Here is a 27,605-nt window from a genome sequence, read left to right as displayed (position 1 = left end):
GGAGAAATGCGTGACGTCGGTACGCACACAGGCATCGGTTAAACCTGCAGCACAAATGGCACGGAATCGTTACCGGTATTAGCGATCTCACTGAAGAGGTGAGGGACACTCTTTCACCAGGTTATGATGAGAAATAATGTGATTTGACTGTGTGAATGATGATGGTTTATCATATTTACCTGCGCATTTAGGTGTTTGTAGTCTTGGACCAAACAGCTGTTGTTAGCAACCAGGATCTGTTCGGATTATTGTGACAGATCATATGTGTGGTTCAGGATGTTGTGAAATAACGAAAGACCTCAAAATCTGTGTTGACAATGGTTGTTTATTTATTTATTTATTTATTTATTTATTACTAGTCTACATTTTACTCTGTAACTTTCCATGATCACCTGCATACGAAGGTTTTATTTATATGAGGTCAACCATTTTTAACACACTTAGAATTTGTTATACTTTTAATAATAATAATAATAATAATAATAATAATAATAATAATAATAATAGATCAAATGTAAAAATAATAATGATAATATGTTTAATGTTAAAACATGGCTCACTATTTCACTCTGTCAGTGTTTTTAACACATCCTTACTTGTTAATCAGCACAAAATTGTTCCCCTTAACCTGATCAGTGATCATTATTGTGTTTATTATGCAGAGGAAAGTGGTCTGTAGATGACTCAGTTCTCAAAAAGAGCAGGATGTAGACTTTCTAACCCATTCTGGGATGGATGGGAAGGGATTGGGATGTACAGTTTGCCAAGACGGATCTCTTCTCCGCTTTTGCATTACGCCGTTAGCTTTAACCCGCTGCTGTGATCAGCTTTACCTTGAAACTGTCTAAGCCAGTTTTTCTGTACACACTGTTTCCCGTGAAGCACAACCGTCTGATTATTGGACTTCAGTTTCAGAAAACCTCCATTTACATACGCATACACCTGCAGTGTAATGTCTTATGCATGGATATATTAGCTGTATGCATGTATCTTACACAGTGCTGCCAGTCAACATTTAGATATTACGCAGTAAAATCTGGTTTTGCCTATGAATGCAGTAGGTTTAAAAGACACTGATGTTGTCTGTTCTTGTCAAGCGTACAGTATATCTGCAGTTTCATGCTTCAGATGTTGGGTATTTTAATCTCTCAGATGGTCCATGTGCACAGTATTACTCTTCGAGGTGTATCACTGTTCAGAAACATGAGGCACTACTGGGAAAGTGTGTACCATAAGGGAAACCCTTTTGAGGTGTTGCACTACCTTGGTCAGGGTCACAGTGGATCCAGAGTGTATCCCAGCCTATAGCCATAAAGTGGGACTGCAACCAGTCCATCACAGGGCACTATGCACACACCCTCGTTCACACCTGGGGCAATTTAGCTTAGTATTTTCTAATAGATCCTGGAGTACATTTACACTATGGTCAAAAGTATGTGGACACCTCACCATCACCTTCATAATGTGGGTTCTTCCCCAAACTATAGCCACAAAGTTTGGAAGCATACAATTGTACAGAATGTCTTTGTATGCTGTAGTGTTAAGATTTCCCTTCACTAGAATTAAGAGGCCCAAACCTGTTCCAGCATGACAATGCCCCTGTGCACAAAGTGAGGTCCATGAAGACATGGTTTCCAAGTTTGGAGGAGGAGAGAAACTTGAGTGTCCTGCACAGCCCCACTGAACACCTTTGGGATGAACTGTAAGGTTGAATGCACCCCAGGCCTCCACACATGACATCAGTGCCTGACCTCACTAATGCTGTTGTAGCTGAATGAGCAAATCCCCACAGCCATGTTCCAAAATCTAGTGGAAAGCTTTCCCAGAAGAGTGGAGGTTTTTATAACAGCAAAAGGAGTAAATCTGGAATGGGATGTTTAAAAAGCAAATATAGTTGCAGTGGTCCAGTGTCCAGAAACATATAGAGTATGTGAACACGAGTAGAACATGCAGAACTCCCCAGAGTCAGTAACATAGGCTCAGGAATGAAACAAGGACCCAGGAGCTGTGAGCAGGCTACATTATCCGCTGTGCCACCATGAGTCCATCTTGAATCCAGTTCCCTTGTTAAAGTGTAGATTCAAACCATTTTGTAGCATTGCCAGCACTTTTCCTAGTTTATTATTAAATGTTATATATTATTTTGTGTAAATGTATACAAACTCCTAAATAGCATGTACTGTTTCCACTTCTGCAAAATTATCATCTTGGCTTTGTTCAAACAGTCACATAATAAGTCACATAAATGCTTTCTTTTGATAATAAGAGACACTCTTGAGTTGCACTGATTGATTGATTGAACTGTTATACACAGTTACACAGAAACCATTTATGTGCGTAATTAATCTCTTATATTTCTTTGCCCTGTCTTTGTTTATTAAGTAAGGAATAACATACAGTGGGCCATGCCATTACAGGAAAATGATCCACCCTGGATGGTGGGATACCGTTACCACTCCAAACTGGATTATTTTCCTATAACAACTAAGCACAAAGTATTTTATTCCTCGTATACCACAGCAGTCTTCCACTGATTACAATTGTACATTTTTTCAATTTAATAATAAAGTCACATTTTTTAACCGCTTATAGTTGCATTTAATGCTATCGATTGTCGTTGAAACAAGTTAGATCCTCTTATTACTTGTGTTTTAGCAGCTATAGATAGTTGTTCCCTCACCATATTAGATTGTATTAGAGCGAGTGCATTAATATGAACCTATAATTTATTTTAAAGCTTCATATATACTCATTGTTGCTATTGTAGAAAATTAATCAGTGCCTTCTTATTTGAGAGCTCAATTGTGCTGTGGTATAATATGATGTACATGATGTTCATCAAAATTCGTTGGTAAAATTAAAACATTTTAGAGACAAGTTGCTTGACTGTGAGTCAGATTTTAAACATGTTTCAAATTTTGAAAGTTACCTCAACAAGACATGAAGTGTGTTTTATTACATTTTTCCTTGTATTGCGTGGGTGAAAAAATAAAGATGAGATTCTAATCTAATGACATAGCCACATCCTGCAGAGTAGGAAGCGAATGAAAGGCTTCAGAAGTTCTTTTTTCATTTGTTCTTCATGTATTTGCAAATGTCCAATTTTCTGTTCCATGCTGTTTTACATGCAAACGTGGATTTGTGGCTTAATTGTTCATAGCAGCACTCTGATGTGAGTTCGTTTGTAAAGTTTCTCTTTTTATGTTTTAAAACTTGTGCAATTTTCAACCAAGGTGCAGGAGAAGTTGTAACACAGTGTAGATCTCCCGAAGCAACACTGTATGCTGGGCAAACAAACTTCACTTGGTTATCATTTAACTAACCAGGTCTGCATTAGACTTGGCAGCTGTTTTTTGTATGTCTAGATCCCAGCATTATCATTTATCACAACACAGGGTTGTTTTACTTCCAGTGATTCACTATATCCTTATGAACACAACTTATAATGGATTGTTTTTCCTACATATGCTTGTTTCAGATATTTCTGAAAGCTCCCAGTGTAGGAGTGCAATGCTGCTGTGGTCCCTCAAGGTGCTGGTGTGGACGCCTTTTCACTTCTTACCCTGTTCCTCCCACCATCCTCCATTTTCTGTCTTCCACTTGGAGAAAGGTACCTTCAGTATAATAACTACTATTGTTGCACATAACTTCCCATTTTTCTATTTTGGCCAAATGGCCAAATTGTGTCATATTTATCCTGTGAAATTGATTTACTCCTACATCTTGATCCTTGGTCTTAGTGTCAAGATGCTGCATGCAATAGAAAGAATACAGATCGGTGGTTTGCCACAGTGGACTAGATCTAGTCAGCTCTTCCTCATGGCTCTTGGCTGTTTGTTCTGCCTCTCCCCTCCTGCTGGTAAGCTGCATTCACTTATGTAGATTTTATTTGCAGATGATTATATGTATGTGGTGTTAACATGGTTCATGCAGCCTTAATTAATGTGGCAAATTTATATAAAGTCTATTATGAATATCATGCCATATGTTGTTTTTTTATGACACACTTATATAGCGCTTTTATCCAAAGCGCTTTACACTGTGTCTCACTCACCCATTCACACACACGCCAGTGGCAGCAGAGCTGCCATGCAAGACGCTAACTTGCCATCGGGAGCAACTTGGGGTTCAGTGTCTTGCCCAAGGACACTTCGGCATGTGGAGTCACGTGGGCCAGGAATCGAACCGCCAACCCTACGATTAGTGGACAACCCGCTCTACCACCTGAGCCACAGCCGCCGCTAGGTTTTTAACCTAGCTTTAAATGGACATCCTAGCCTCCTTTTCTATACTGGCCACTTTTTTCAGTGACACATTTGTCGTTTAGAAAGTAAATTTGGCATTCATTTTGTTTTTCAAAAAAAATTCTCAAATGAATACTTTGAAGCATTGAATCAAACCAATCAGCTACAAGATGAATCATGATCTTATAACGGTTATTTTGAAGCACAAAAATTTAAAAATGTGGGAAAAAAGATACAGTACATATTGTCTTTTTTAAGAGAATGAACTACTGATACCATATACCTTATATTGTATTTTTGTGCACAGTCAACATTGTACAGAGCTGTGAAAAGGTATTTCTTCTGTTTTTGTGTATATCTCGTACTAAATAGTTTTAGATCCTCAAATGAAATACACCATAAAGGCCACCTGAGTAAACACACAATACAGTTTTTATTTTCAAATATTTTATTAGAAAAAAAAGTTATCCAACCCCTATCACCCATGTGATAAACTAATTGCCCCCTTAAGCTTGGAACCTGGTTGTGCCACCTTTTGCAGCAATAACTGCAACCAAATGTATCCAATAACTGGAGATCAGTCTTTCACTTACTTCTAGGATTTACTCCTATGCTTTGGATCATTGACTACGTTTACATGGACAGCAGTGATCTAATTATTGACCTTAATCTGAGTAAGATAATAATGTGATTAAGGTGTTTACATGAGTCGCTTTTAGAATACACCTGTCATGTTCCCGTTTTACATGTTTTAGAACATAATTAGATTAACAGCCCGCGTCATTACGTCACCGCGCCACGCCATCCGATGTCCCTCCAGAATTTTACGTATCAACATACAGTTCGTCTTCGTTATGGTACCGTATACAGTTTTGGGTGTTTTTATTTATTTTTTTTACGAACGCTTTAAGTGCAGTTAATTATTTGTCATGCTATACGTGCTAATAGACAACTGCTTGAAGCGGTGGGTGTGTCCCAAATCGCGTAGTTACCGTCTATATAGTAGACGAGATACATGTATTTTTCCCCACTACAGGCCTATAGTAGGAAAGTATGCAATTTGGGACACAGCCGAACTCTCTTGTTCGCCGTAAAACTGCCGTGTGTGATCGTGTCCTGTTGCAAAATGCGGTGAAAACTCCCACACGACGTTCATAATGTGATTAAGGTGTTTACATGTCACTACTACACGTCCATAATGCGACTAAAACAGGAGTACTCCACCTGTCTTAATTAGATTATTGCTTACTTCGATTATGACCTTAATTAGATTAAGGTAAGTAAAAATTGCTGTTTACATGGTAGTTTCATAATTAGAGTATGGTCTTAATCGGATTAAGAGTGGATTATTGTTGTCCATGTAAATGCAGCTATTGTCTTGCTGCATAATCCAGTTGCGCTTGAGTTTCATGCGGACTGAAGACCGGACCTTCTCCTTTTGGATTTTCTGGTAGAGAGCAGAATTCATGTTTCCCTCAATTACTTCAAGTTGCCCAGACCCTGAAGCAGCGAAGCATCCCCACACCATCACACTTCCACCACCATGCTTGACCGTAGGTATGATGATCTCTTTGTGGGAAGCTGTATTTGGTTTACGCCAGATGTAACGGGACCCCTATCTTCCAAACAGTTCCACTTTTGACTTAATTGACCATCTTTCAAAGAACATTCTCTCATAAGGTTTGAGGATCATCAAGGTGTGTTTTGGCAAAATTCAGATGAGCCTTAATGTTCTTCTGAGTTAGCAGTGGTTTTCACCTCGCCACTCTTCCATGGATGCCATTTTTGCCTAGTGTCTTTCTGATAGTGGAGTCATGACCAGTGACCTTTATTGATGCAAGAGAGGCCTGTAGTTCCTTTGGTGTTGTCCTTGGGTCTTTTGTGACTTGCTGGATGAGTAGTTGCTGTGCTCTCGGAGGAAGTTTGGAAGGTCTGCCACTTCTGGGAAGGAACACTACTGTGCTGAGTTCTTCCATTTGGAGATAATGGCTCTCACTGTGGTTCTTTGGAGTCCCAGAGCCTTTGAAATAGCTTTGTAACCCTTCCCAGACTGATGTATTTCAACCACCTTCTTCCTCATCATTTCTGGAATTTCTTTAAATTTTGGCATAGTGTGTTACTGAGTAAGACCTTTTAACCAACTTCATGCTGTTGAAAAAGTTCTATTTAAGTGTTGATTTGATTGAACTGGGTTTGCAGTAATCAGGCCTGGTTGCATCTAGTACAGCTGAACCTCATTATGAATGCAGTTTCATAGATTTGGGAAATTAGCAACAACGGGGACAAATAGATTTTCACACAGGCCCAGTTGGTATTGGATAACTTTTTTGCTTCAATAAATAACATTATCATTTAAAAACTGTATTTTGTGTTTATTCAGGTTGCCTTTGTTTTATCTTAGATTTTGTTTTAATTTCTGAAACAATTTAGTATGCGTTATACACAAAAACAAAAGAAATATTTTTTCACAACCCTGTATATTGTATATCCTAATTTAGTTGTTCTTCCTGTTCAGTTTTTTTGTAAGCCATGTAATAGTGCTGTGTTTTACTTGGTATTCCTTCATACATAAAGTTGGCTGAATGGTTGACTTAAATAATAAACCAAGCCAAAGAAATTTTATTTGTGTTTTATGTAGAATAGGGACACTAAAGCAGCTCAGCCTGCTGAAGAGAATTCAGTTTCTGGTGTAACTGTATGACTCGTGGTTATCAGAGAGCGTGGATTAGTGCTGACTTGCTCATGTAAATTCGCGTTAACTAACACTAGCTTGTTAACTACAGAGCATCCGCTAGTCAGCAAGAACTCCCCACAACCCTATTAAACAGGACCAATAATCTGTCCCTCTGTCCACAATAATCTGGCTGAGCTGAAGTGATATCCCCACCTGCATCACTCTTCACATTAATACTATACATACTATTTGTCTGAGAGAAAGAAGGAGAGAGACAACATGTGCTGTGTTTCCATGGTTCCAGCAGAGATGTCACTCATTTAAAGATTGTGGCAATTATAGTAAATCACCGTTAGAGGTGATGTAAAAAAAAAACAAAAAAGAAAAAAGTTGAAATCAGACTAACCAGAGGTTTATTTAGGAGTGTATATTGCAGGTCACCTCAGAAAAGATTCAGCTCAGTCTGAACTGGTTTATTGCAAGTAATTACATTTTCTTATCTAGTATTATATTGTTGCTGATTTTAGATGTGCTTGAATGGTTGTTACAGTCACAACTACTGATGGTACTCGGGCTGAGGAGTTCAATGCAGGAAGGACAATAGTAGCTTTGTGCATGAGAAGGAAGCTTTCACACAGAGGGGGAATTGGAAAACAGACTTGCAGTGTGTCCCATCTCTAAATAAAATCCCCAGGGCCTTCATCTGCCATCAATGTGTCTGTAATAGCTATCCCATAATATGCTGCATGCAGCTTGTTTCAGTACTGTGGTGTGTGTGTGTGTGTGTGTGTGTGTGTGTGTGTGTGTGTGTGTGTGTGTGTGTGTGTGTGTGTGTGTGTAAGCAGTTTGTTTTGGAGGCAGAGGAATAAAGAATTTGAGAACATGCTGCAGAGTCACATCCTGTCTTTTTTGGGAAGGAAACTAGTTACTAATTGTAGCTAAGTGAACAAAACTAAGCTGTAAGTGCTCTGTGATAAAGGTTACAAGCAGCTCCTGTTATGAAATGGAAAATTCTCATTTCCCCCTTCCTGGCCTTCAGTGTTTACAGTTCATACAGTGCCAGACTATGTCTTAGTCCACCGGTTTCTTTATTGTCTGACCTTTTTATATATATATATATATATATATATATATACAGTATCTCACAAAAGTGAGTACACCCCTCACATTTTTGTAAATATTTGATTATATCTTTTCATGTGACAACACTGAAGAAATGACACTTTGCTACAATGTAAAGTAGTGAGTGTACAGCTTGTGTAACAGTGTAAATTTGCCATCCCCTCAAAATAACTCAACACACAGCCATTAATGTCTAAACCGCTGGCAACAAAAGTGAGTACACCCCTAAGTGAAAATGTCCAAATTGGGCCCAATTAGCCATTTTCCCTCCCTGGTGTCATGTGACTTGTTAGTGTTACAAGGTCTCAGGTGTGAATGGGGAGCAACTGTGTTAAATTTGGTGTCATCGCTCTCACACTCCCTCATACTGGTCACTGGAAGTTCAATATGGCACCTCATGGCAAAGAACTCTCTGAGGATCTGAAAAAAAGAATTGTTGCTCTACATAAAGATGGCCTAGGCTAAAAAAGACAAAAAGACTATCCCAGTCTCCTAACCTAAACCCCATTAAATACCCAAGGGTAGATAGCACCAGAAGTGATCTAGTGTGAACAGGTTTCAGATCTGCCTTTTTTTTTAATGAATAATCTCACAGAAAGGATTAAATTTCTCTTTTTCACTGTAAGTTTATGCAGATAAGCAGCAGAGACCATTTTAAGAAATGGGTAAGGAACATCAGCAACAACGACATGGACTTTTTGCTCACACTGTATGTACCAATGGTGCCAATAATTCCACCATTGTTTACAATAGATATAAGTTTTTTTTCTGCTTCTCTCTCCATCTTGCAGGGGTGGTAGCGAGTATGTGCAGGGTGTCAGGTGGTGTGTTGGGGATCCCCTGCAGCAGTGTGATTGGGCTAGGCTGGCAGCCACTGGCTGTGGATGAAGGTGGCACTCAGTGTTGGGAATCGTGCTGCCTGGAGCCCTCGTGCAGTGCAGTGTGGAGCCTCGGAGGCTACTGTGTCCTGCTGAAGTGCGCTCGGCCCAATGGCTGTGAAATCTCTGCGCTGCCACTGACTCACATCAATTCTTTGGGCATCCTGCAGCTGCTCGACAAGAGCAAGTCAAAGAAAGGAAGAATCCCACGGCAGGCATGGGTTGCTGATAGTGGAGGGCCTGGTCATAAATCCAGCAATCACGTATGTGCTATTTTTTTTTTTTTTTTTTTTTTTTTTTTTTGCATTTTGTAATTAACACTTTTATTGATTCACAAGTTAACACAAAGAGACAAACAACATATCAAACTATTTTAACATAAATCCCCACTATAACCCCTCCCCCTACCAACCTCCCACCCCACCCTGGTCCCCCCACGAACACCCCTGTGGTCAATAGAATATAAACTCACATATCCAAAAAAAAAAAAATAATAAAAAAAATACCCACAAAAAAAAAAAGGAAAATACAATAAACAAGTATAATCATAGACTAAACTCTAAATTATACTCTCCACCGCCCCTCCTCGAGAGTCCCCCAAAAACGCCAAATAACTGCTCCATTTCTTCCTGAAGGAATTCCCACATATGTGCTGTTTTATATATTTTTATTTTATAATGTACATTGAAAAGTCTCTTATTTTATGCTTGAATTCTATGTTTAACACAATACAGAATATGGTTGTTAGGACTTACACAAGTTATGGGTTTAAGTTCTTTGGCTTTATTCTAGGATGAATTGGGACCTGAGCCCTTCAGTACAACACCATCAAGTGCAGTCGGTGGGATTGCATTATCTGAGTCAGCCAATAAAGTGATGAATGAGCCTGTCAACGGCAGTGGAGAGGAGGCAGCTTCATCATCATGGCAGAATTCAACAGTGCCAGAAGACAATATGGATCATTCATCTTCCAATAGCAGTTCTGGGTCACCTCATTCTTCCACCCCAGCAGGAACTCCACCCGGTATGAGACACATCGTTACATTGAGTTTAATTTGTTGTTAGTGCAGCCAATAAAAACAACAAGAATTTGTACTGGGACTATACTGTCAGTATTTGTTGTGATGCATCTGTCTTAGTCATAAATTAATGTGATGTAATATCAAATAATTGGTCCATTTTGTTAAAACTATGTGACTTTCTTTTATTTAATATCTTTTAAACAGAGGTTTGAGGCCATAGCGATACTATAATATAATAATAACATAATAATAATGTAAAAATGCCAAGCATATTTTGTAAAGAAAATAGTAACTAAGTCCAGGTGGCACCATCTGCTATGTAGGAGGGAAAAGGGCCTTATATTTTGTAAAACTGTAAGGCCTTACTCTGCAGGAGGAAACTTCCTTGGGCATTTTTGATCTACTGGGTATGGGTTTAAATTCTGCCCACTAAGATTGTATTCAGAAGCAGGATGTGTCCAAATCAGAGGTTTGCAAAGAATGCTGCCTTCTGAGGTACCTTAATCTGGCCAATTTTTAAAGATGTCAAAACATATCCTGCTATCATATATACCCGTGGACCACTCCTGGTGCTAACATTGGCTGGTCTATTTTCTAGGAGGGGGTACAACAGCCACGTTGAATAAGATCAGTGGGTTAACTTACATGCTTTTGAGTTTGGCTAATGATACTGTGGAAGTATTAACTTTGATTAACAAGGAACTTATAAAATTTAGTGAAGTCGTTATCCAGAACTGTCTGATTCTAGATATTCTCACTGCTGAGAATAGTGGGGTCTGCAAAATCCTAAATACCTCTCGCTGCTTCTACATTCCTAATAACTACGCTAGCATTACCAATCTCATATACCATATGCGCGAGTCCATAGCTACTCCTCCTTAAGCAGATGATTCATGGTTTTCCTGGTTCTCTACCTTCTGGGGAGGATGGGGATATTGGATCATACACACTGTGTTACCAGTTGTCATGTTCATGCTATTAGTTTTTATTTTCGCTCCATGTGTATATTCTCGAGTGTATGCCTCTTAACGCACAGCGCCTCTTTTAGTAATTATGCGTATATTGCTATTCCTTTGGGGTGGAAGGACTAAGTCTGTGGAGGCTTTAAGCTGCCTTTCACCATGGCACGCTCTCTTACTTAAGATCAAGAGTTTATCCAAGTTCTCTCTCTCTCTCTTGAGAACACTGTAACCTTTTCTTGTGTCCATATCACAGTAATATGTCTTTCTTTCTTAGTTTCTCTTATCTTGCAATAACATGCTACTTCTGCATTCATGGCCCTGCTGTATTTTACCTTGACTGATGAGCACACTGTTGCTGAGGCACATGACTGTCTGATGATTTGGGTCTAACCAATAAGAATTAAAACTATTGTCTGATATACAATATCTGACTATTGTCAAAAGTTTGGAGACACTTGAGTGAAATATTCCGAAAAGCAGCCGATAAGTGTAGAGCATAGATGGGAACTCCTTTAATACTGTTTAAAAAGCATCTCGGGGGGATTCCTCAAGTAATCGTTTGAGAAAATGCCAAGAATACATTTCTGGAAATTCTAGGTGAAAAGGGCATCTACTTTGAAGATGCTAAAATATGAAGTTATTTTTATTTATTTTGGGTTGATTTTTTATCACAACATAATTCCCATAGTTCCATTTGTGTTACTCCAGAGTTTTAATGACTTTATTATTATTATAAAATGTGTGTGTGTGTGTGTGTGTAAGGGGGTGGGGGGGGGGGGGGGTCGGTAAAGATTGAGTATGTCTCTACCTTTGACTGGTAGTGTATATACTCTCGTCTTTTTGAATAAACTGACAGACTTTGCTATCTGACCTTGTGTGTGTGTGTGTGTGTGTGTGTGTGTGTGTGTGTGTGTGTGTGTCTTATGGCAACTCACCCAAGCGCTTGAAACAAGATATAGCTGTAGCAGTGTGATGGCACCTTTTATTCTCATCCTCATCAATTTCATATTTTATATTTTCTACATCATCAAAAGATTTTCTAACAGTCCTCTAGGTTGTGGACGAATAAGTTTTATATTATTCATTTCTTACAGAAAAGGCTGGTGTTTTCACAGAATATTTGTTCTATTTTCCGCAATGATACTTTATTCTGTCACCATTTAAAGGACCTTTCAGGTTTAATGACCATTAACATGGGTAGGTACTGTCTATTCGAGGTACTGTAGGTACGCACTATTCGAGGTACTGTCAAATAGCCTGCATCTTTTGATCTGAGTAGGCATGGCGGATCATATAAAACCAAAAGGTCGCTTAGATATTGTGGCGCGAGACCGTTTAGTGCTTTATAGGTTAATAATAGTATTTTATAGTTAATGCGAGATTTCACTGAGAGCCAATGCAGTACTGATAATATTGGTGTGATATGGTCGTATCTTCTAGTTCTAGTAAGTGCCACCAAAAATACAGTAGTAAAATGTCACTCTCAGTTGACTCAGGTTTCAGACAAATCAGGGTCCGATTTCATTCGTCTAACTGGGGTGATGTGCAGACTATATAATTTTACATTGCATTTCACTTGTTTTCTTAATCTATAGAGATCCTGATTTGTTTCCACAGCAGTGAAGGAGCTGGTGGTATCTGCGGGCAACAATGTGGAGGTCACTCTTCCACGCAGTGAAGTGGAGTTGAACGCTTTTGTAGTGCCAGAACCCCCTCCAGGTAACTTATAGCAATTGAATCACTTGTGTGCTCCACTGTAATGATGGTGTCTTCATTAAATAGTAGAATGACGTGGGATTTTTTTTCTGCATTTAGGGACTAGCTATGCGTTTGATTGGCGTTTGAGGACGCACCCTAAAGACTACAGTGGAGAAATGGAAGGGAAACATAGTGGCACACTCAAACTGAGCAAGGTTAAAAAGAATTAGTTCATTCATTCAGACAAATATTCCAATACAAAGAAATCAAAGCAGTGATTTTTATTTATTTATTTATTTATTTTCTCCTCAGCTGACTGTGGGTCTGTATGAGTTTGAGGTGATCGTGGATGGTGATGGTGCACATGGTGAAGGCTATGTCAATGTTACAGTTAAACCAGGTGACTATTTGTTTGGTTGCCAAATACAACTCTTTGACATGGCGAAAAAACAGTTACTTGTGTGATCAGCAAGACACCAGGCCAATTTGCATCAGCAATGTTTCTGAAGCATTTTTAGTTTGTATCAAGCGTAGCTCAGGGAAAAATTTAATTATGGTCTAAATTCATGTTGGATGCTTTGAAAGTCTTTAAAATGTAGTTGCTATGGTTACATCGATGTTACGAAACAGGAGTGGAAGCAGAAGCAATCGCAGATCAACGTCTTTGTTCTCAAACTGAAGTCAATAAACAGGAAGCGCGGTCTAGACTGGAAGAGATAATCAAGGTTAAATATAAAACTGGATTCGAGGCATGGAACAGAAACCGGACACAAAAACAAGACCGCTTAGCATACTTAACGCATTCACCACTACATTCACTTCTTCAATGAATACTGCGCAAAGTGCACAGCAACACGAGGGCTTTAAATAACAAACATAATCACGCTTGAACATAGACAGCTGGGACCAATAATGACACACCCTCGAACATCAGCCAATGCTTAAACAGGAAGAGAACAAAACCAAAACAAAGGCACGTGTCCATAGGAAACAGTTCCTTCCGTAATCTCCGTAATAAAGCCGCAGCGCCATCTGCCGGTGAGATCGTGACAATCGACTTCATTGTATCTTCCCTTTGAGCCCATTAGAATAAAAAGGAAAACAACCTGAAGAGCGTCTTCTCGGAAAAGTGTTAGTTATAATGATATCTACAACCGGTATGAATTGATTGTCATTGTAGAAAAGGAAATACTGTCTAGATGAGACACCACCATGAGAAACTGACACTGTGACTAGGGCTTAAGTGATATTTTTAGAAATCAGTTTCTTCATTAAGCTATTATATAAAATATTTTTTATTAGACTTCACTTTCACTTAAGTCACGTAAGGTAATTTGTATGTTTTGTAACATCTTTCCACAGAGCCAAGAGTGAATAAGCCACCTGTTGCTGTAGTTTCACCAAAGTACCAGGAGATCTCCTTACCAACAAGCTCCACTGTGATTGATGGCAGTCGTGAGTATCAGTTTTTGCTCTTGTGGAAACAACACTGTTTAAATAGCCTTTTATTAATACTTAGAAATGATTATTAATACTTGGAATAGAAATGAATGTGATATAAAAGTAAAAATAAAAAGATTTGTAATCAAAATCTCTGGGGTTGTGGCCAGTGATTGGTTACTTTATGAATACATTGGAGACTTGTGCTTCAACTGAACAGGCAACACTGTAATTGGTGGTAATACTACTTAGAAATATAAATATAGTCCCTCTTGGTTTTTATGATTGATTTCCTGTACAGTGGTGTCTTGCATGTGGAAAAATTGTGTAATAAATATTTTTAATGTAAATACCTTACATTAAGCTTCCATTTCTGGGCAATATATTTCTGTATGGCATTTTCAAGTCAGACGTGTGAACCAAAAATCTGTCACTGACCGGCAAAGTGAGAAGCATTTTGAACAGTTACACTTTTACACTTTTACTTTTTTCATTTTAGTGACAACTGGTGTAAATTTCCCTGTTTTTGGTGTAAATTTCCCTCTACATAAACTGGTTGTTGAATAATTTAGATTATTCAAATGCTATACGCGTATCTAGTCTTAAACAGTCCAGTGTGTCAGGTTTTATGTGTAACAATAATGTGACCATCTACTAAATGGTATATGTGCTATAAGCTGCTTCAAAGACCTGCATTTTATACATTTTTAATAGTCATTTAAAAGTCTTCATCTTTTCAAGCCAGCAACAATAAATAATCTGGACCAGAAGCAATTCAGCTTTAATATGGAATATAGTACAGATGCATTAACAATTTAATACAGATATTAAAATGACTACTCCAGTACCCATGTGGCATATGCTATATTTTACACAGGTTTACTGGAGGATCTTGAGAATTGTACTGCGATGCTAGTTAAAAATCTTTGGACACTATTTTTAAACTGATAAAATATACAATTTCCACCTTTTCTGGTAGAGAAATGCTAAATTGAACATGCCTTAAATACAAACCACAAATGCATAAATGTTTGGCTTGATTTTATGCCTTCATTTTCTTTAAAAGCTTCGTAGCACAATTTGTAGCACTTTGTAGCACTCATTGAACATCCTTAATATGTTATAATTGTTGTTAGACAGTATAAAACTGTGTTATAATCTTTAAGTGGAATAGTTTATATATATATATATGCAGTATATGGAATTTATATATAATCTATATCCACCAGAGAGCACTGACGATGATAAAATAGTGGCATGGCACTGGGAAGAGGTGAAGGGGCCGCTCCGAGAGGAGAAGGTCTCGGCAGATACAGCCATTCTCAAACTTACAAGTCTCGTCCCTGGCAACTACACCTTCAGGTAAAACTTCTGTCTTTATTCTAATAAAAGCAGCAATGAAGCACACATGAAAATCGCATCAGCACGGTCAGAATGAACCCTAATTCATTAAATACTACATATTTTATTTATAAGTATTGCAGATAACATAAGCTAACTCAGTGGTTCCCAAACTTTTCCAGGGCAAGGCCCCCCGAATGGCATTAACATTTAACCGAGGCCCCCCTTTTGCAAGATGTCTTTAAAACACATTAAAAATACAGACTTCTGAATATATCCCGCTTTTTTATTAATAATTACATCTTACATCTTTACATTACATGACAATAGGAATTGATTGTGTGTGCGTGTGGTTGTCTGAGAGTGAGAAAGAAAAAATCATGTATTTATTTATTTTTCACACCAAATCGTTAGGCCCCCCCGGGTGCCCCCTGGCGGCCCCCACTTTGAAAACCACTCAGCTAACTGATTCTTATGGGATCTTTAACAAGCTTTTGTATATGTGAGCAGCTGCCTCCTTCCTTCTAATGTCTAGTGGAAGGTTCACATGTCACTCCTCTTTTCTCTGCCTAATTGATGAGTTCATCATCATTTTTGGAGGCTCAACAATACTGTATATAACGAAAAGGGGCATTCATTCAAAAAAAGGTGCACCACCTATTGTTGTTGCTTGGACAAGGTGTTGTAATAAAGACAAGCAGCTGTTAAGCCTTGCTTTTATATTGGTTCTTTTATAAATATGTGTAAATCCATCCATCCTCCATACCGCTTATCCTTTTCAGGGATATGTGTAAATGTGTTGTTTTTATATGTTGGTATATCATCATTGCAAATCTGGCCTTAAATTATAATTGAAGTGGCATTTAAAGAGAGAAGAAAAGTATTAAATTTAACTTGGTACCTGGAGACACCGATGCCAGGTAATCTGATGCCAGACGTAAGAACTTGTAGCCAATGTGATTGGGTTGTTTGCTATATCGCTTATCAACTTTACAGAATAAAGAAGAGGAACCCAAGGTGTTTGGGTTCAGATTACACCAGATTAAAACTCACTAGAAACACTGTAAAGTTTCACTGTAATTTCAGAAGCTTTCCAGCCACACTTGTACCCTCTGCTTGTCTCTCATTTTGCAGAAGAGGGTTATGTAGAGCAGAAAATTGCCTATAGCTACCAAGGACGTATTATCAGTTACCAACAATAATGACTATTGTGAGTTGTATATTAACTCTAGTCCAGCAATTTCATGTGACAGGATTGCTGTTTGAAATGTGAATGAATACTTTATTAAGCTCCTTTAAATGTTTGACAATACCATTACTGTTGATGAAGTCACAAGATTACATGTATCCTCACCAGGCCGATGAAACTAAAGCAGACACAGACTGGTTCTAATTGTGTACCTACTAGAAGTCTGTTATTAATTTTTTTTTAGCTTTGTATACAACACTATTAGACTGTATTAGTCAGGCCTTTTGCATACATGGCTAACCAGCTTGTTTTCTGCATCTTTTTATAACGTCTTGGCAAAAAAGCTTTTTAATCTACAACTGTTTGATATTTCTCCTTGAATGCTCCTTGCACTGTTTATTGTACTGCTTTATTCTTATATGTTTGTAGCCTCACAGTGACTGACTCAGATGGTGCTCAAAACTCAACCCAAGCTATGCTGTCAGTCAACAAGGCGATGGACTACCGGCCTGTAGCTAACGCCGGACCCAACCAGGTCATCACCCTCCCACACAACTCCATTACTCTCTATGGCAACCAGAGCACAGATGACCATGAGCCTTTGGCTTATGAATGGTCCCTTAGCCCAGAGAGCAAGGGCAAGGTGGTGGAGATGCAGGTAAAAAAATATATATGCAAAAGATGTTTTTCTTGATGTACTGTGTGCAGTTGCCTTACAAATAATATATTTTAAAAAATGAGTGATGCTTATAGATCTGATTTTCTAAAAATATAAAAACATGGCACAAGTTAAAGGTAGATTGGTATCTATTAGTTTTGGGTGAACAGTGGACTTGGCATGACTTTTCTCCAGAAATAATTTCTGTTAAAAAAAAACTACAACTCTTTTTTTTTTTTTTTTTTTTTTTTTTCTTTCCTCTTTATTTATTTATTCACCTTATTTACTTTATTTTAGTACTTTATTTATTTTTCCCCTTGTTATTGTTATACTTGTATCTGTTTGTCTATAATGATGTTGCAAAGTCAATAAATAGAGTATTTATTAAAAAAACAACAACCTAGAACTCTGTTGATGATAATACATATTGTATCTTGATTAAACCCTGTGCAGATTTGTGGTTTTGTCATTTGTGTAAATTGCAAGTCATACACACAATCGATACAACCACAAATTTACATACATTACACTTTATTACATACGGTAGCCTCTTTATTAGGTATATCTACTGCACAATCTAATCCAAAACCAATAGCTTTTTACAGTCAGAATACGGGTAACAAAATAATCAATATTGTTTGATATTAATAGTGAAAATTATATTTGTTTAAAGGCTATCTTCTTTCCTGAATGTATTAAATATGCCCACTTTTTATAACTATAGCCATGGAAGAATGAAATGAAACCTGTTTTTATTACATTAATACATCAATTGTATGTTCACCCCTTGAGTTGTTTCTGTACTCAATCTATACTCATAAACCTATCCACTAAGATAGAATCCTTGTAAATACAACTGCTCAGCAAAATCAATGGAAAGGGGTGGTGTAGCGTATAAAAGTCTTGCTATACAGTAGGAAACCTAATTAATTAGCAGATAAGCATTCGGATGTCTTAGAAGATATTAATGCCTGTATAAATAATATATATATATATATTCCTTCATGTAGGGAGTACGGACGCCCATTCTGCAGCTATCTGCTATGCAGGAGGGAGATTACACCTTCCAGCTCACTGTCACTGATTCATCTGGACAGCAGGACACAGCACAGGTCACGGTCATTGTGCAGCCAGGTGAGTGTCTCAAAACATCCTGAATACCACGAAGCACTGCTTAAAACCAAGGGTCAGCCAGCCGCGGTGTTTATACCTGAGCATGTGTGCTGTGGATTGTCTGTCCTTAGAGAATAACAAGCCACCGGTAGCAGATGCAGGGCCAGACAAGGAGCTGACGCTTCCTGTGGATCACACCACCCTCGATGGCAGCAAGAGCAGTGATGACCAGAAAATTGTCAAGTACCACTGGGAAAAAAACGAGTCAGTACCATATTTGTCCGATGCTCTTTTATTCACGTTTACAAACACATCACAACAATACCTATGGGTATTCATGTGATACAACAGCAGTTGTGTCAGTACGTGAATCTGTGGCCTCATTACATAATTGTGTGATGACACAGGGGTCCAGAAGGTGTGAAGATAGAGAATTCAGATAGCCCAGTTGCCACATTAACAGGGCTTCAGGTGGGAACTTATACTTTCAAGCTGACTGTGACGGATGAACGGGAACTGCAAAGTTCAGATACAGTCACTGTGATCGCTCGTGAGGGTATGTAGCTCATATGATAAAACCACACCACCTGCTGGCCATTTGCCTCTAAGCTTCTGAATGTTTGCTTACATTTTAACATTTTAGCATGCAATAAACTATTCTAAAGTATTTTACTTCTCCCTGAGATCAGAGTTTGACCAGCCACCTGTGGCCAAAGTGCAGTCCAGCCCCCCGGTCACCCTACCTGTCCGTACAGCAATGTTGGATGGCTCCCAGTCCTCTGATGATAAAGGAGTGAACAGTTACCTCTGGAAGCGGGATGGAAGCAGTCCTGCAGCTGGGGTGAGTGCTGCTCATAGGAAAAGCACATGAGGAATTAGTCATCAGTCATACCTGTGATACTGATAATTGGGAAAAGGTAGAAGGAGATAGTTATTGCCCTCTTCTGGTGTTCATTCATTAGCATATCAAGGTGACAGATTTTGTAGTATCATGTACAGTTAATAGTAGCAATAAAAAAATGTACAGTTAATAGTAGCAATAAACAAATCCAGCGATATTAGTTACAGTCTATTCTGAAACTATTGGAACGGCAAGGCCAGTTCATTCGTTTGTACTATGCACCAAAGACAATTGGGTTTGAGGTCAAAAGATGGATATGAGACGAGATTTAAACTTGTATATACAAGTTAAACTTGTATTGAATATGTATCAGACCACCCAATTTTTAGGCGAGCAATAATGTAGGAACAGATAAGTCTTAAAGTAAATAACATTTAATATTTAGTTGCATATCTCTTTCATATCACCAAATTGTTGGTTCCTTCTTTTGTGAAAACTCTGATTATTATATCCAAAAATGTATGCCTAAGAACCTAATGCTTTGGGTGTGAATCTCATTTATTTCTTATATGATTTATCTTTGGAAGGATGTCCTGAATAACTCTGACCACCAGGCCGTGCTGTTCCTTGGCAACTTGGTAGCAGGAAAGTACAGCTTCACTCTGACTGTTACAGACAGTAAGGGCCAAAGCAGCAGCGACACAGGCACGGTGGAAGTGCACCCAGGTTAGACTGTGTGGGTGTATGGTGGTGTGGGTGTGGGTGTATGGTGGTGTTTGTAAAGGTGTGTGTGTGTGTGTGTGTGTGTGTGTATGTGTGTGTATGTAAGGGTGTGTGTTAAGGTGTGTGAGGCTGTTGGAGTGCAAGAGTTTGGTCTTGTCATGAATGGCTGAACTACTTTAAAATGTTTACTTGTAATCAATTCACGAGAAGTTACATTACATTTACATTTACATTTATTCATTTAGCAGACGCTTTTATCCAAAGCCACTTACAAATGAGAAAAATACAAGCAAAGCGATATATCAAGCAGAGAACAATACAAGTAGTGCTACCATACAAGATACGTTAATTGAGTTCCAGAAGAACCAAAGTACACAGAGTAGAGGTGTAAGTGCAAATTTATTTATTTATTTATTTTTTTTTTAAATAAATGAGTTGGTTAGGTGTTCACGGAAGAGGTGGGTCTTTAGCTGTTTTTTGAAGATGGTGAGAGATTCTGTGGTCAGGATTGAGATTGGAAGTTCATTTCACCACTGAGGAACAGTTAGTGTGAATGTTCTTGAAAGGGACCTTGCGCCACGCTGAGTGGGAACTACTAAGCGTCGGTCGCTAATCGATCGCAGATTCCGTGAGGGAACATAAGCCTTCAGGAGAGAGTTGAGGTAGGAGGGTGCTGTTCCAGACAAGGTCTTGTAGGTGAGCATCAAGGCCTTGAATTTGATGCGGGCAGCTACAGGAAGCCAGTGGAGGGAGATGAAGAGAGGTGTGACATGGGTTCTCTTGGGCTGGTTGAAGATGAGGCGTGTTGCAGCTGCAGTTACCATGAAAATGCAAGCTGATATTAATGGAATAGCATTTTTCACCTTAATCCCTATGTAGCACACATACAGAGTGTGTGCTTGATTACTATGGACAGTTTTCTTGTATTGAGGAAAGATCGGAAAACTCATTTCAGCGAAACGCACTTATGTCAGAGGTCTGTGGGCAGTTGTTGGGGCAGTCATCAAATGTTTATGCAAAGCATACTTATGTCGAAAGATTTCATGATTTCTACAGTCAAAGGTATTTATAAATTAAGCTCTAAATCTGTTTGAAAAATTTGAAAAAATAAAATCATTTTAGGGAGAAGTTGCGGTTATGCAGCACGACCATAGTTGGCTTGGCTTAAAATAAACACCGAAATGCTTCAGCCTTATCAGGCAAAAAATTTCTAGGAAAGTGAAAGTTACATTTGTTATATTTTATCTGGAATCAAACTTGCGACCTTTTCTGTTGCACCATTTGGGAGCCAGAGTGTTTTATCAGTGTCTTGTCCATTTTAACACGTTTCTTTTTAGAGTGGAACGTTTGTCGAGTTTAAATTTGCAGTTCAGCATCTACCCCTCTACCCTTAGTCTTTTTTTTTTTTTTATCTTTTCTTTTATTGGTACTAGAAACAAAAATTTCAAAATGATGATTTGTGGTAATTCCTCATATTCTGGATATACAGGGAATAGAGAGTATGTTGACAAAGACTAGAATATTAATTTCTAGTTCTCCTTTTTGCTTGTTGGCAGATGTGTGGGAGCGAGACCTAGTGGAGCTAGTGCTGGAGGTGGCTGTGTCTCAGGTGTCTCACAGGCAAAGGGACATGCTGTTGAGGCAGGTCGCCGTTCTGCTGGGCGTACTGGACAGTGACATCATTGTACGGGAGATCAGCGCCTTCAATGAGCACAGGTCTGTCTAGACACCACATATAAAGCACCCGGTTTGAACGCCACAAAGGATTATCATGTTTTGGGTTTTTTTTGTGTTTTTTTTACCCAGCTTTAGCTACTTTGCCCATGGCTTTTGGAGCATCTCATATCTTTTGTACACTTTTCTGGCCACAAGCTTTAGCATCTTGAATGTGTCTCTCATCACTTCCACATATAGACAGTTCCGTTCACTGGTTTTGAGTTTTTCTGAGCAAGATATAGCCAGTGGAGTGAAAAAAAACAAAACAAAAAAACAGTTCACATAATCTTGTCTTTAAAAGTTATTAAAGACTTTCATTTGAAGCAGTTAGTCCTGAGTAAACAAGAAAATCTTGCATGTTTGTTGACAGGCTATGGGGAGATCTGTGGTTGGTCATCTGTCATGTTAGTTAAGTGGCCTGTTTCTGTGAAATTAGGTGGTCCTTGGCCATGTCTGTTAATGAAATATACCAGACTCACTAATCCATGGTAAAGACATTGATGCTGTACATGATAGAGAACACCCCATTAAAATATCTTTGTTATATTACATTTGTAGTAATAAGATTTGAGTTTCTGACTGCATGGATTTACATAAAGAAATGGTGATTAGTTCAGTTTCTGGAGCCATGACAAACGAAAAATATTCAGTTTGTGCCATTGACTGATCATTGAAAGCGTGTATGTATGTGACATTCACTTTCCTCAGCACTCGTTTAGTATTCCTGGTGTCTGGAGGACCTGGACGCTCGCCACTGTCTGGTCACAGTGTTGCCACAGGACTCCGTAACAAATTGCGCAAGCAAAAAACCGACTTCCTCGTCTTTAAGGCCCGGCGTGTGGATACAGTCGGTTAGTAGTGGTGATACTCTTACGTGCACCATTAATTGCATATGTGAAGGCATCATACCATTGGCTCTAAATGTTTATTGTGCTTGTGGATCATGTATGCAGTTTGCCAGCTAAACTGTTCCAGCCATGGAGAGTGTGACACGTTTACCCGTCGCTGTGTGTGCCACCCCTTCTGGATGGAAAACTTCATCAGAACCGAGCTGGGCGATGGAGAAAGCAACTGCGGTGAGGAACACATGCTAGAAATATGATCATATTATGTAAACATCACATATTAAATATTTGTTCAGTACAATTATCTGGATTTCTCTTTTCTATTTCAGAATGGAGTGTGTTGTACGTGACAATAGCATCATTCATGATAGTGGTTGCCATTGCAACCATTGTATGGGGCCTCATCTGCTGTTGTAACAGGTAAAAGATGGGATAACAATGATCATCATGATTGTTTCATCAGATTTACTTATGAGAAACAAACCTGTGAAAGAATGTTGTTTAGGGTCTTTCTGGACAGTAGGAGGCTCTTTACTCACCATTTAACAAGGAACATGCTAATAAGCTGTGATTAGCAAGTAATGAGGAGAGAAAGCATGTATTTTGTTGTCTGGTCAATCTTCATCTGAGATGAGGATGTTGCAGTTTTTGTTGTGGCCTCATCTGAGAAGACAATCTATTGAAAAGCATTTATTCTGAAATAAAATGAACTGTTGATGTAACATATTACACTTTTAAATGATGGGTAGGTGATTATATAATTAAATTACTCAGACCTATTTTAAAGCAAAACCCTTTAATTTTACAATCTGAAATGAAGAGGCAAGTTTGCATACAGTGCTGTGTAAAGTATTTGATTTCTTCTGTTTTTGTGTATATCTCATACCAAATACTTTTAGATCTTCAAATGAAATACAACATAAAGGCAACCTGAGTAAACACACAATACAATTGTTGTTGTTTTTATTGTAGTTAAAAAAAAAAAAAAGAAGTTATCCAACACCTATCACCCATGTGAAAAACTAATTGCTCCCTTAAACTTAAAATCTGGTTGTTTCAACTTTAGCAGCAATAACTGCAACCAAATGCTTCTGACAACTGGAGATCAGTCTTTCACAGTGTTGTGGTGGAATTGTGGCCCACTCTTCTTTACAGAACTGCTTTAGTTCGAGCTTGAACGGCTCATTTAAGGTCCTGCCACAGCATCTCAATTGGTTCAAGTCAGGATTTGACTAGGCCACTCTAAAACTTCAATTCAGCTTTTTTTCAGAGGTGGTCTTAATTCATGCTTTGGATCATTGTTTTGCTGCATAATCCAGTTGCGCTTGAGTTTCTTACGGACTGAAGACCGACATTCTCCTTTAGGATTTTCTGGTAGAGAGCAGAATTCATGTTTCCCTCAATTATTGCAAGTTGCCCAGGCCCTGAAGCAGCAAAACCTTCCCACACCATCGCACCATTTCCACTTTCGACTCCTCAGTCCACAGAACATTCTCCCAAAAGGTTTGAGGATCATCAAGGTGCGTTTTGGTAAAATTCAGATGAGTCTTAATGTTCTTCTGGGTTATCAGTGGTTTTCACATTGCCACTCTTTCATGGATGCCATTTTTGCCTAGTGTCTTTCTGATAGTGGAGTTATGAATAGTGACCTTTACTGATGCAAGAGAGGCCTGTAGCTCCTTTCATGTTGTCCTTGGCTCTTTTGTGACTTTGCTGGATGAGTCATTGCTGTGCTCTTGGAGGAATTTTGGAAGGTCAGCCACTTCTGGGAAGGAACACTACTGTGCTGAGTTTTCCATTTGGAGATAATGGCTCTCACTGTGGTTCTTTGGAGTCCCAGAGCCTTTGGAATAGCTTTGTAACCCTTCTCAGACTGATGTATTTCAACCACCTTCTTCGTCATCATTTCTGGAATTTCTTTAAATTTTGGCATAGTTTGTTATTGGCTAGGACCTTTTAACCAACTTCATGCTGTTGAAAAAGTTCTATTTAAGTGTTGATTTGATTGAACATAGTTTTCAGTAATCAGGCCTGGTTGTGTCTAGTCCAGCTGAACCTCATTATGAATGCAGTTTCATAGGTTTGTGGAATTCGCAACTACGGGGACAAATAGATTTTCCCACAGGCTCAGATGGTATTAGATAACAGTTTTCATAGAATGCAGTTTCATAGCTTTGGGGAATTAGTAAGTACTGCGGTGCTGGGGTTTGAACTCACGACCTTCTGAGCAGTAGACCAACACCTTAACCACTGAGCACTGCCAATATAGATTTTACAGATCTAGATTAGACAGTTTTTATGTGTTTTGAGGGGTGCTTTTAGATTACATTTAACTCGATGATATCTGCAGATATCTGTTTAATGTATCTGTGTCCGTCTGTGTGCATGATTTGAGCAGACGCAAAGGAAAAGTCAGACGGAAAAGTCGATACAAAATGCTTGAGGGAGAAGACCAAGACAGCATGGAGCTACACCCACCTAGAGCAGGTAAAGCTGCTACATGGAAATATTACTGAAAAATAACTTACCAGAATACAATTATCATGATTGGGTATTCAATTTCTCTCCATTAGCCCGGCTGAAACCCGTACCTGCGCCCTCTTCATCTGCTCTCATGCACTCCGATTCAGACCTGGACAGTGACGATGGACAAGCAGGTGTCCCCTGGACTGACCGAGAGCGTGGTCACCTGCTACGCCCCCAAAACGGCTCCGTGCGCAATGGCCAAGGGCCCCACAGAACCAAAATGCAGAGGGAGGAGTTTCTATAGTGACTAAACTTTGCTGAAATGGACCTTCAATGCCACAATGATATGTCACTTAGAAGTCTCATAGCTGGGAGTAAGGGAAACAGGATTAAGTGTAGCCTCTTCAACTGCCACCCCATTCTGAATCTCTGCCCAAACTGAGCCAGAAGACAGGTTAATTCAGTAACTTGGGCATTCACTCCTTTGCTGCTGTCTCTATCTTGTCAGAAATTTTTGAAGCGTAGAGCCATTCACCCACAGGGTCAATGAGAATATATTTTAGAAGGAGACATTGAATATGTAAAATGATAAAGCCTGCTTAAAAGACTTGAAACTCGAGCAAAACCAAGTAGCTCTCTGAGAGAGACACTCCCTCCCAATCCTGAGCCTGTCTGACAGTCTCTTCACAGATCAAGCTTTGATAAACCACTGACCTAACCCCTCTAAACACTGCCTTGAGCATCCCTTAACTAGACAGTTTTCCTACACTTGTGGCAATAGTGCAGACCAAGAGCCTGTCCTCAGCGCTGCACCCACCTTTGCCAAGTTGTATGACTGCATGTATGACTGTTTGGTGAAAGATTTATTTTACTGAAAATAATGCATGTATTATATCACATTGTCTGGCCTTTTTGGCAGTGTGTGTATCTGTCACTTAAATCACCAGCAAACAACAGTGAAGTCTGCAATCTGCTTAGGTTTGTAGCAGTTAAGAGAGCACCATAATGTTAAAGGCATAACAATATTAAAGATCAAAATACACTGGATGTAACACTGGACCTCGCCTTCAGCTTTGCATCTAAGCTCGTGCAAAATCAACAGGGGAAAAATAAACTGAGCTTGGCGCACACCTCAAGACATGGACCATATGATCATAGACGACAATTGTATGTCTTGTCTAAATTTTAGATTTCTTTTGACTGGTTACTTGATTTTTGTGCAATTTTCATTACACATAATCTTCCTGGATGATCTTTCTGGGGTTTTTTTTTTTTTCTGGAAGATGTTGATGCTCACTGATCAGATTAAGAATGTCTTTGATGAAGGCTTCTGTGATTTTTATTTGTGTGTGTGTTCAGCACACCCCTGTTTGTGTGTTGTTCTTCGTGTTGACGTATATATTAACTGGACTACTTGAATTCAGTGTCCACGTGGTAAACACTGAAAGAACTGTGATATTTTATCCATGTACACTGATTCTATTGATGCTGTTCTTACAAATGTATGTATGGGTAATCTAGACCCCACTGAAAGCAGGGAGAAGAAAAGCAAAGAGGTTTACTTAATTACTTGGTCAATGTTTTAGTGAAGGATTCCCTATGCCATGTGATTTAATCAGATGAAGCTGGATTATCTTAATTAAAATCATGTAATTCTACAATTTGTGCGTTTAATGGTATGGGGTATCGTTATAAAATGAGAGAAATGTCTTGTTTTATTTTATCTTATTCAATTTAATTTGTATAGGGCTTTTAACAATAGGAGATCGATTTAGATATTGTAATAAAACAGATTTACAGAACTCCAGGTCTAGATCTCCATCCCTAATCAGCATACCAGAAGTTACATGCCACAGACTGAATAAGAGTTAGGATATTAACACTAATGGATTTTAGATCACTCCAGAATGTTACAACCCCCATTATATATTAGATAACAACAATGGCACCACCAGCATTTAATCTTGCATTTGATACAACATGTAGTAAGCTTGTCACTCAAGGTTAATGTCATTGGGTGCACCACCTGATTTCTTAAGTTGAAGTTGGTGTCATGCTAACACAGTATACACTGATTAGAGTCCATTCTGCCTTCAGTGCAGTATGCAAATTTTTCACAGGTACACTACTGAATCTCTGCAATTCAAAAGGGATTAGAAGCAGAGCAGGTCCAAGCATGCAGGCTTTATATTTTCAGTTTAGAGAGTGAGATGGAAGTGTTGGTAAAAACATGAAAAATTGCAATGAACAAAAGCCACTTCAACTTGTTGCACTGTTTGCCAATTTTAAGTGTCGTGTTATTAAGTTGTTAATTTAAGTGTAAGTGTTGTATGAAAAACTTGTGAGTTCAAGAGATGAAAAAATGATGCCTACAGCGACAATCAGTAACTTTCAGAATGATATATACTTTAAGACAAATGAGTTGTGGACATCAGGACAACAGTCAAAAAAAAAAAAAAAAAAACCCACACATTTAAATACTGTAAACTGTGTGTTTGCATAGGTGCAGGAGCACACTGAGTGAGAGTCCACTTTGTCAGCACCACCTAAATTATCTATACACAGTGTCTGGGTTGTTTTTTGTGCAAAATAAATGCCAAATCAATAACATTGTATTGGCTTCAGAGTTGCTCAGTAGTTTCAAGTACATGCATGGGATTTTCTCAAATAAAT

The 27,605-nt window shown here is 38.6% G+C and overlaps 1 protein-coding gene across 2 annotated transcripts; it reads left to right on the top strand.

Annotated features, from left to right (window-relative positions):
• Positions 1–26,788, top strand: kiaa0319l (KIAA0319-like ortholog). Of its 2 annotated transcripts, none has more exons than XM_053613035.1 (22): positions 1–98; positions 3,479–3,610; positions 3,741–3,859; positions 8,832–9,181; positions 9,711–9,942; positions 12,523–12,621; positions 12,718–12,815; positions 12,913–13,000; positions 13,963–14,055; positions 15,270–15,402; positions 17,000–17,228; positions 18,239–18,362; positions 18,473–18,605; positions 18,749–18,897; positions 19,031–19,182; positions 19,770–19,908; positions 21,462–21,621; positions 22,330–22,472; positions 22,575–22,697; positions 22,796–22,886; positions 24,865–24,953; positions 25,040–26,788. In XM_053613035.1, exons 3-22 carry the CDS (start codon positions 3,748–3,750, stop codon positions 25,234–25,236), a joined length of 2,934 nt encoding a protein of 977 aa, XP_053469010.1. In that variant the 5' UTR covers positions 1–98; positions 3,479–3,610; positions 3,741–3,747; the 3' UTR covers positions 25,237–26,788. The 2 variants fall into 2 exon arrangements, with proteins under 2 accessions (XP_053469010.1, XP_053469009.1); XM_053613034.1 differs by having other exon boundaries at positions 12,520–12,621.
• The last annotated feature ends 817 nt before the right edge of the window (positions 26,789–27,605 follow it).

Source organism: Ictalurus furcatus, chromosome 24, assembly GCF_023375685.1.
Source record: "Ictalurus furcatus strain D&B chromosome 24, Billie_1.0, whole genome shotgun sequence".
In the NCBI taxonomy this organism is placed as follows: domain Eukaryota; kingdom Metazoa; phylum Chordata; class Actinopteri; order Siluriformes; family Ictaluridae; genus Ictalurus; species Ictalurus furcatus.
The sequence above is the reverse complement of the archived record's forward strand: the minus strand, read 5'-3'. Positions and strand labels throughout refer to the sequence as shown.

Coding starts and splice junctions, on each gene's coding strand:
- kiaa0319l (XM_053613034.1), top strand. CDS start 3,748: ATGCTGCATGCAATAGAAAGAATACAGATCGGTGGTTTGCCACAGTGG. Junction 15,403..16,999: donor CCTGGCAACTACACCTTCAG/GTAAAACTTCTG, acceptor ATATGTTTGTAG/CCTCACAGTGACTGACTCAG. Junction 24,954..25,039: donor GCTACACCCACCTAGAGCAG/GTAAAGCTGCTA, acceptor TCTCTCCATTAG/CCCGGCTGAAACCCGTACCT.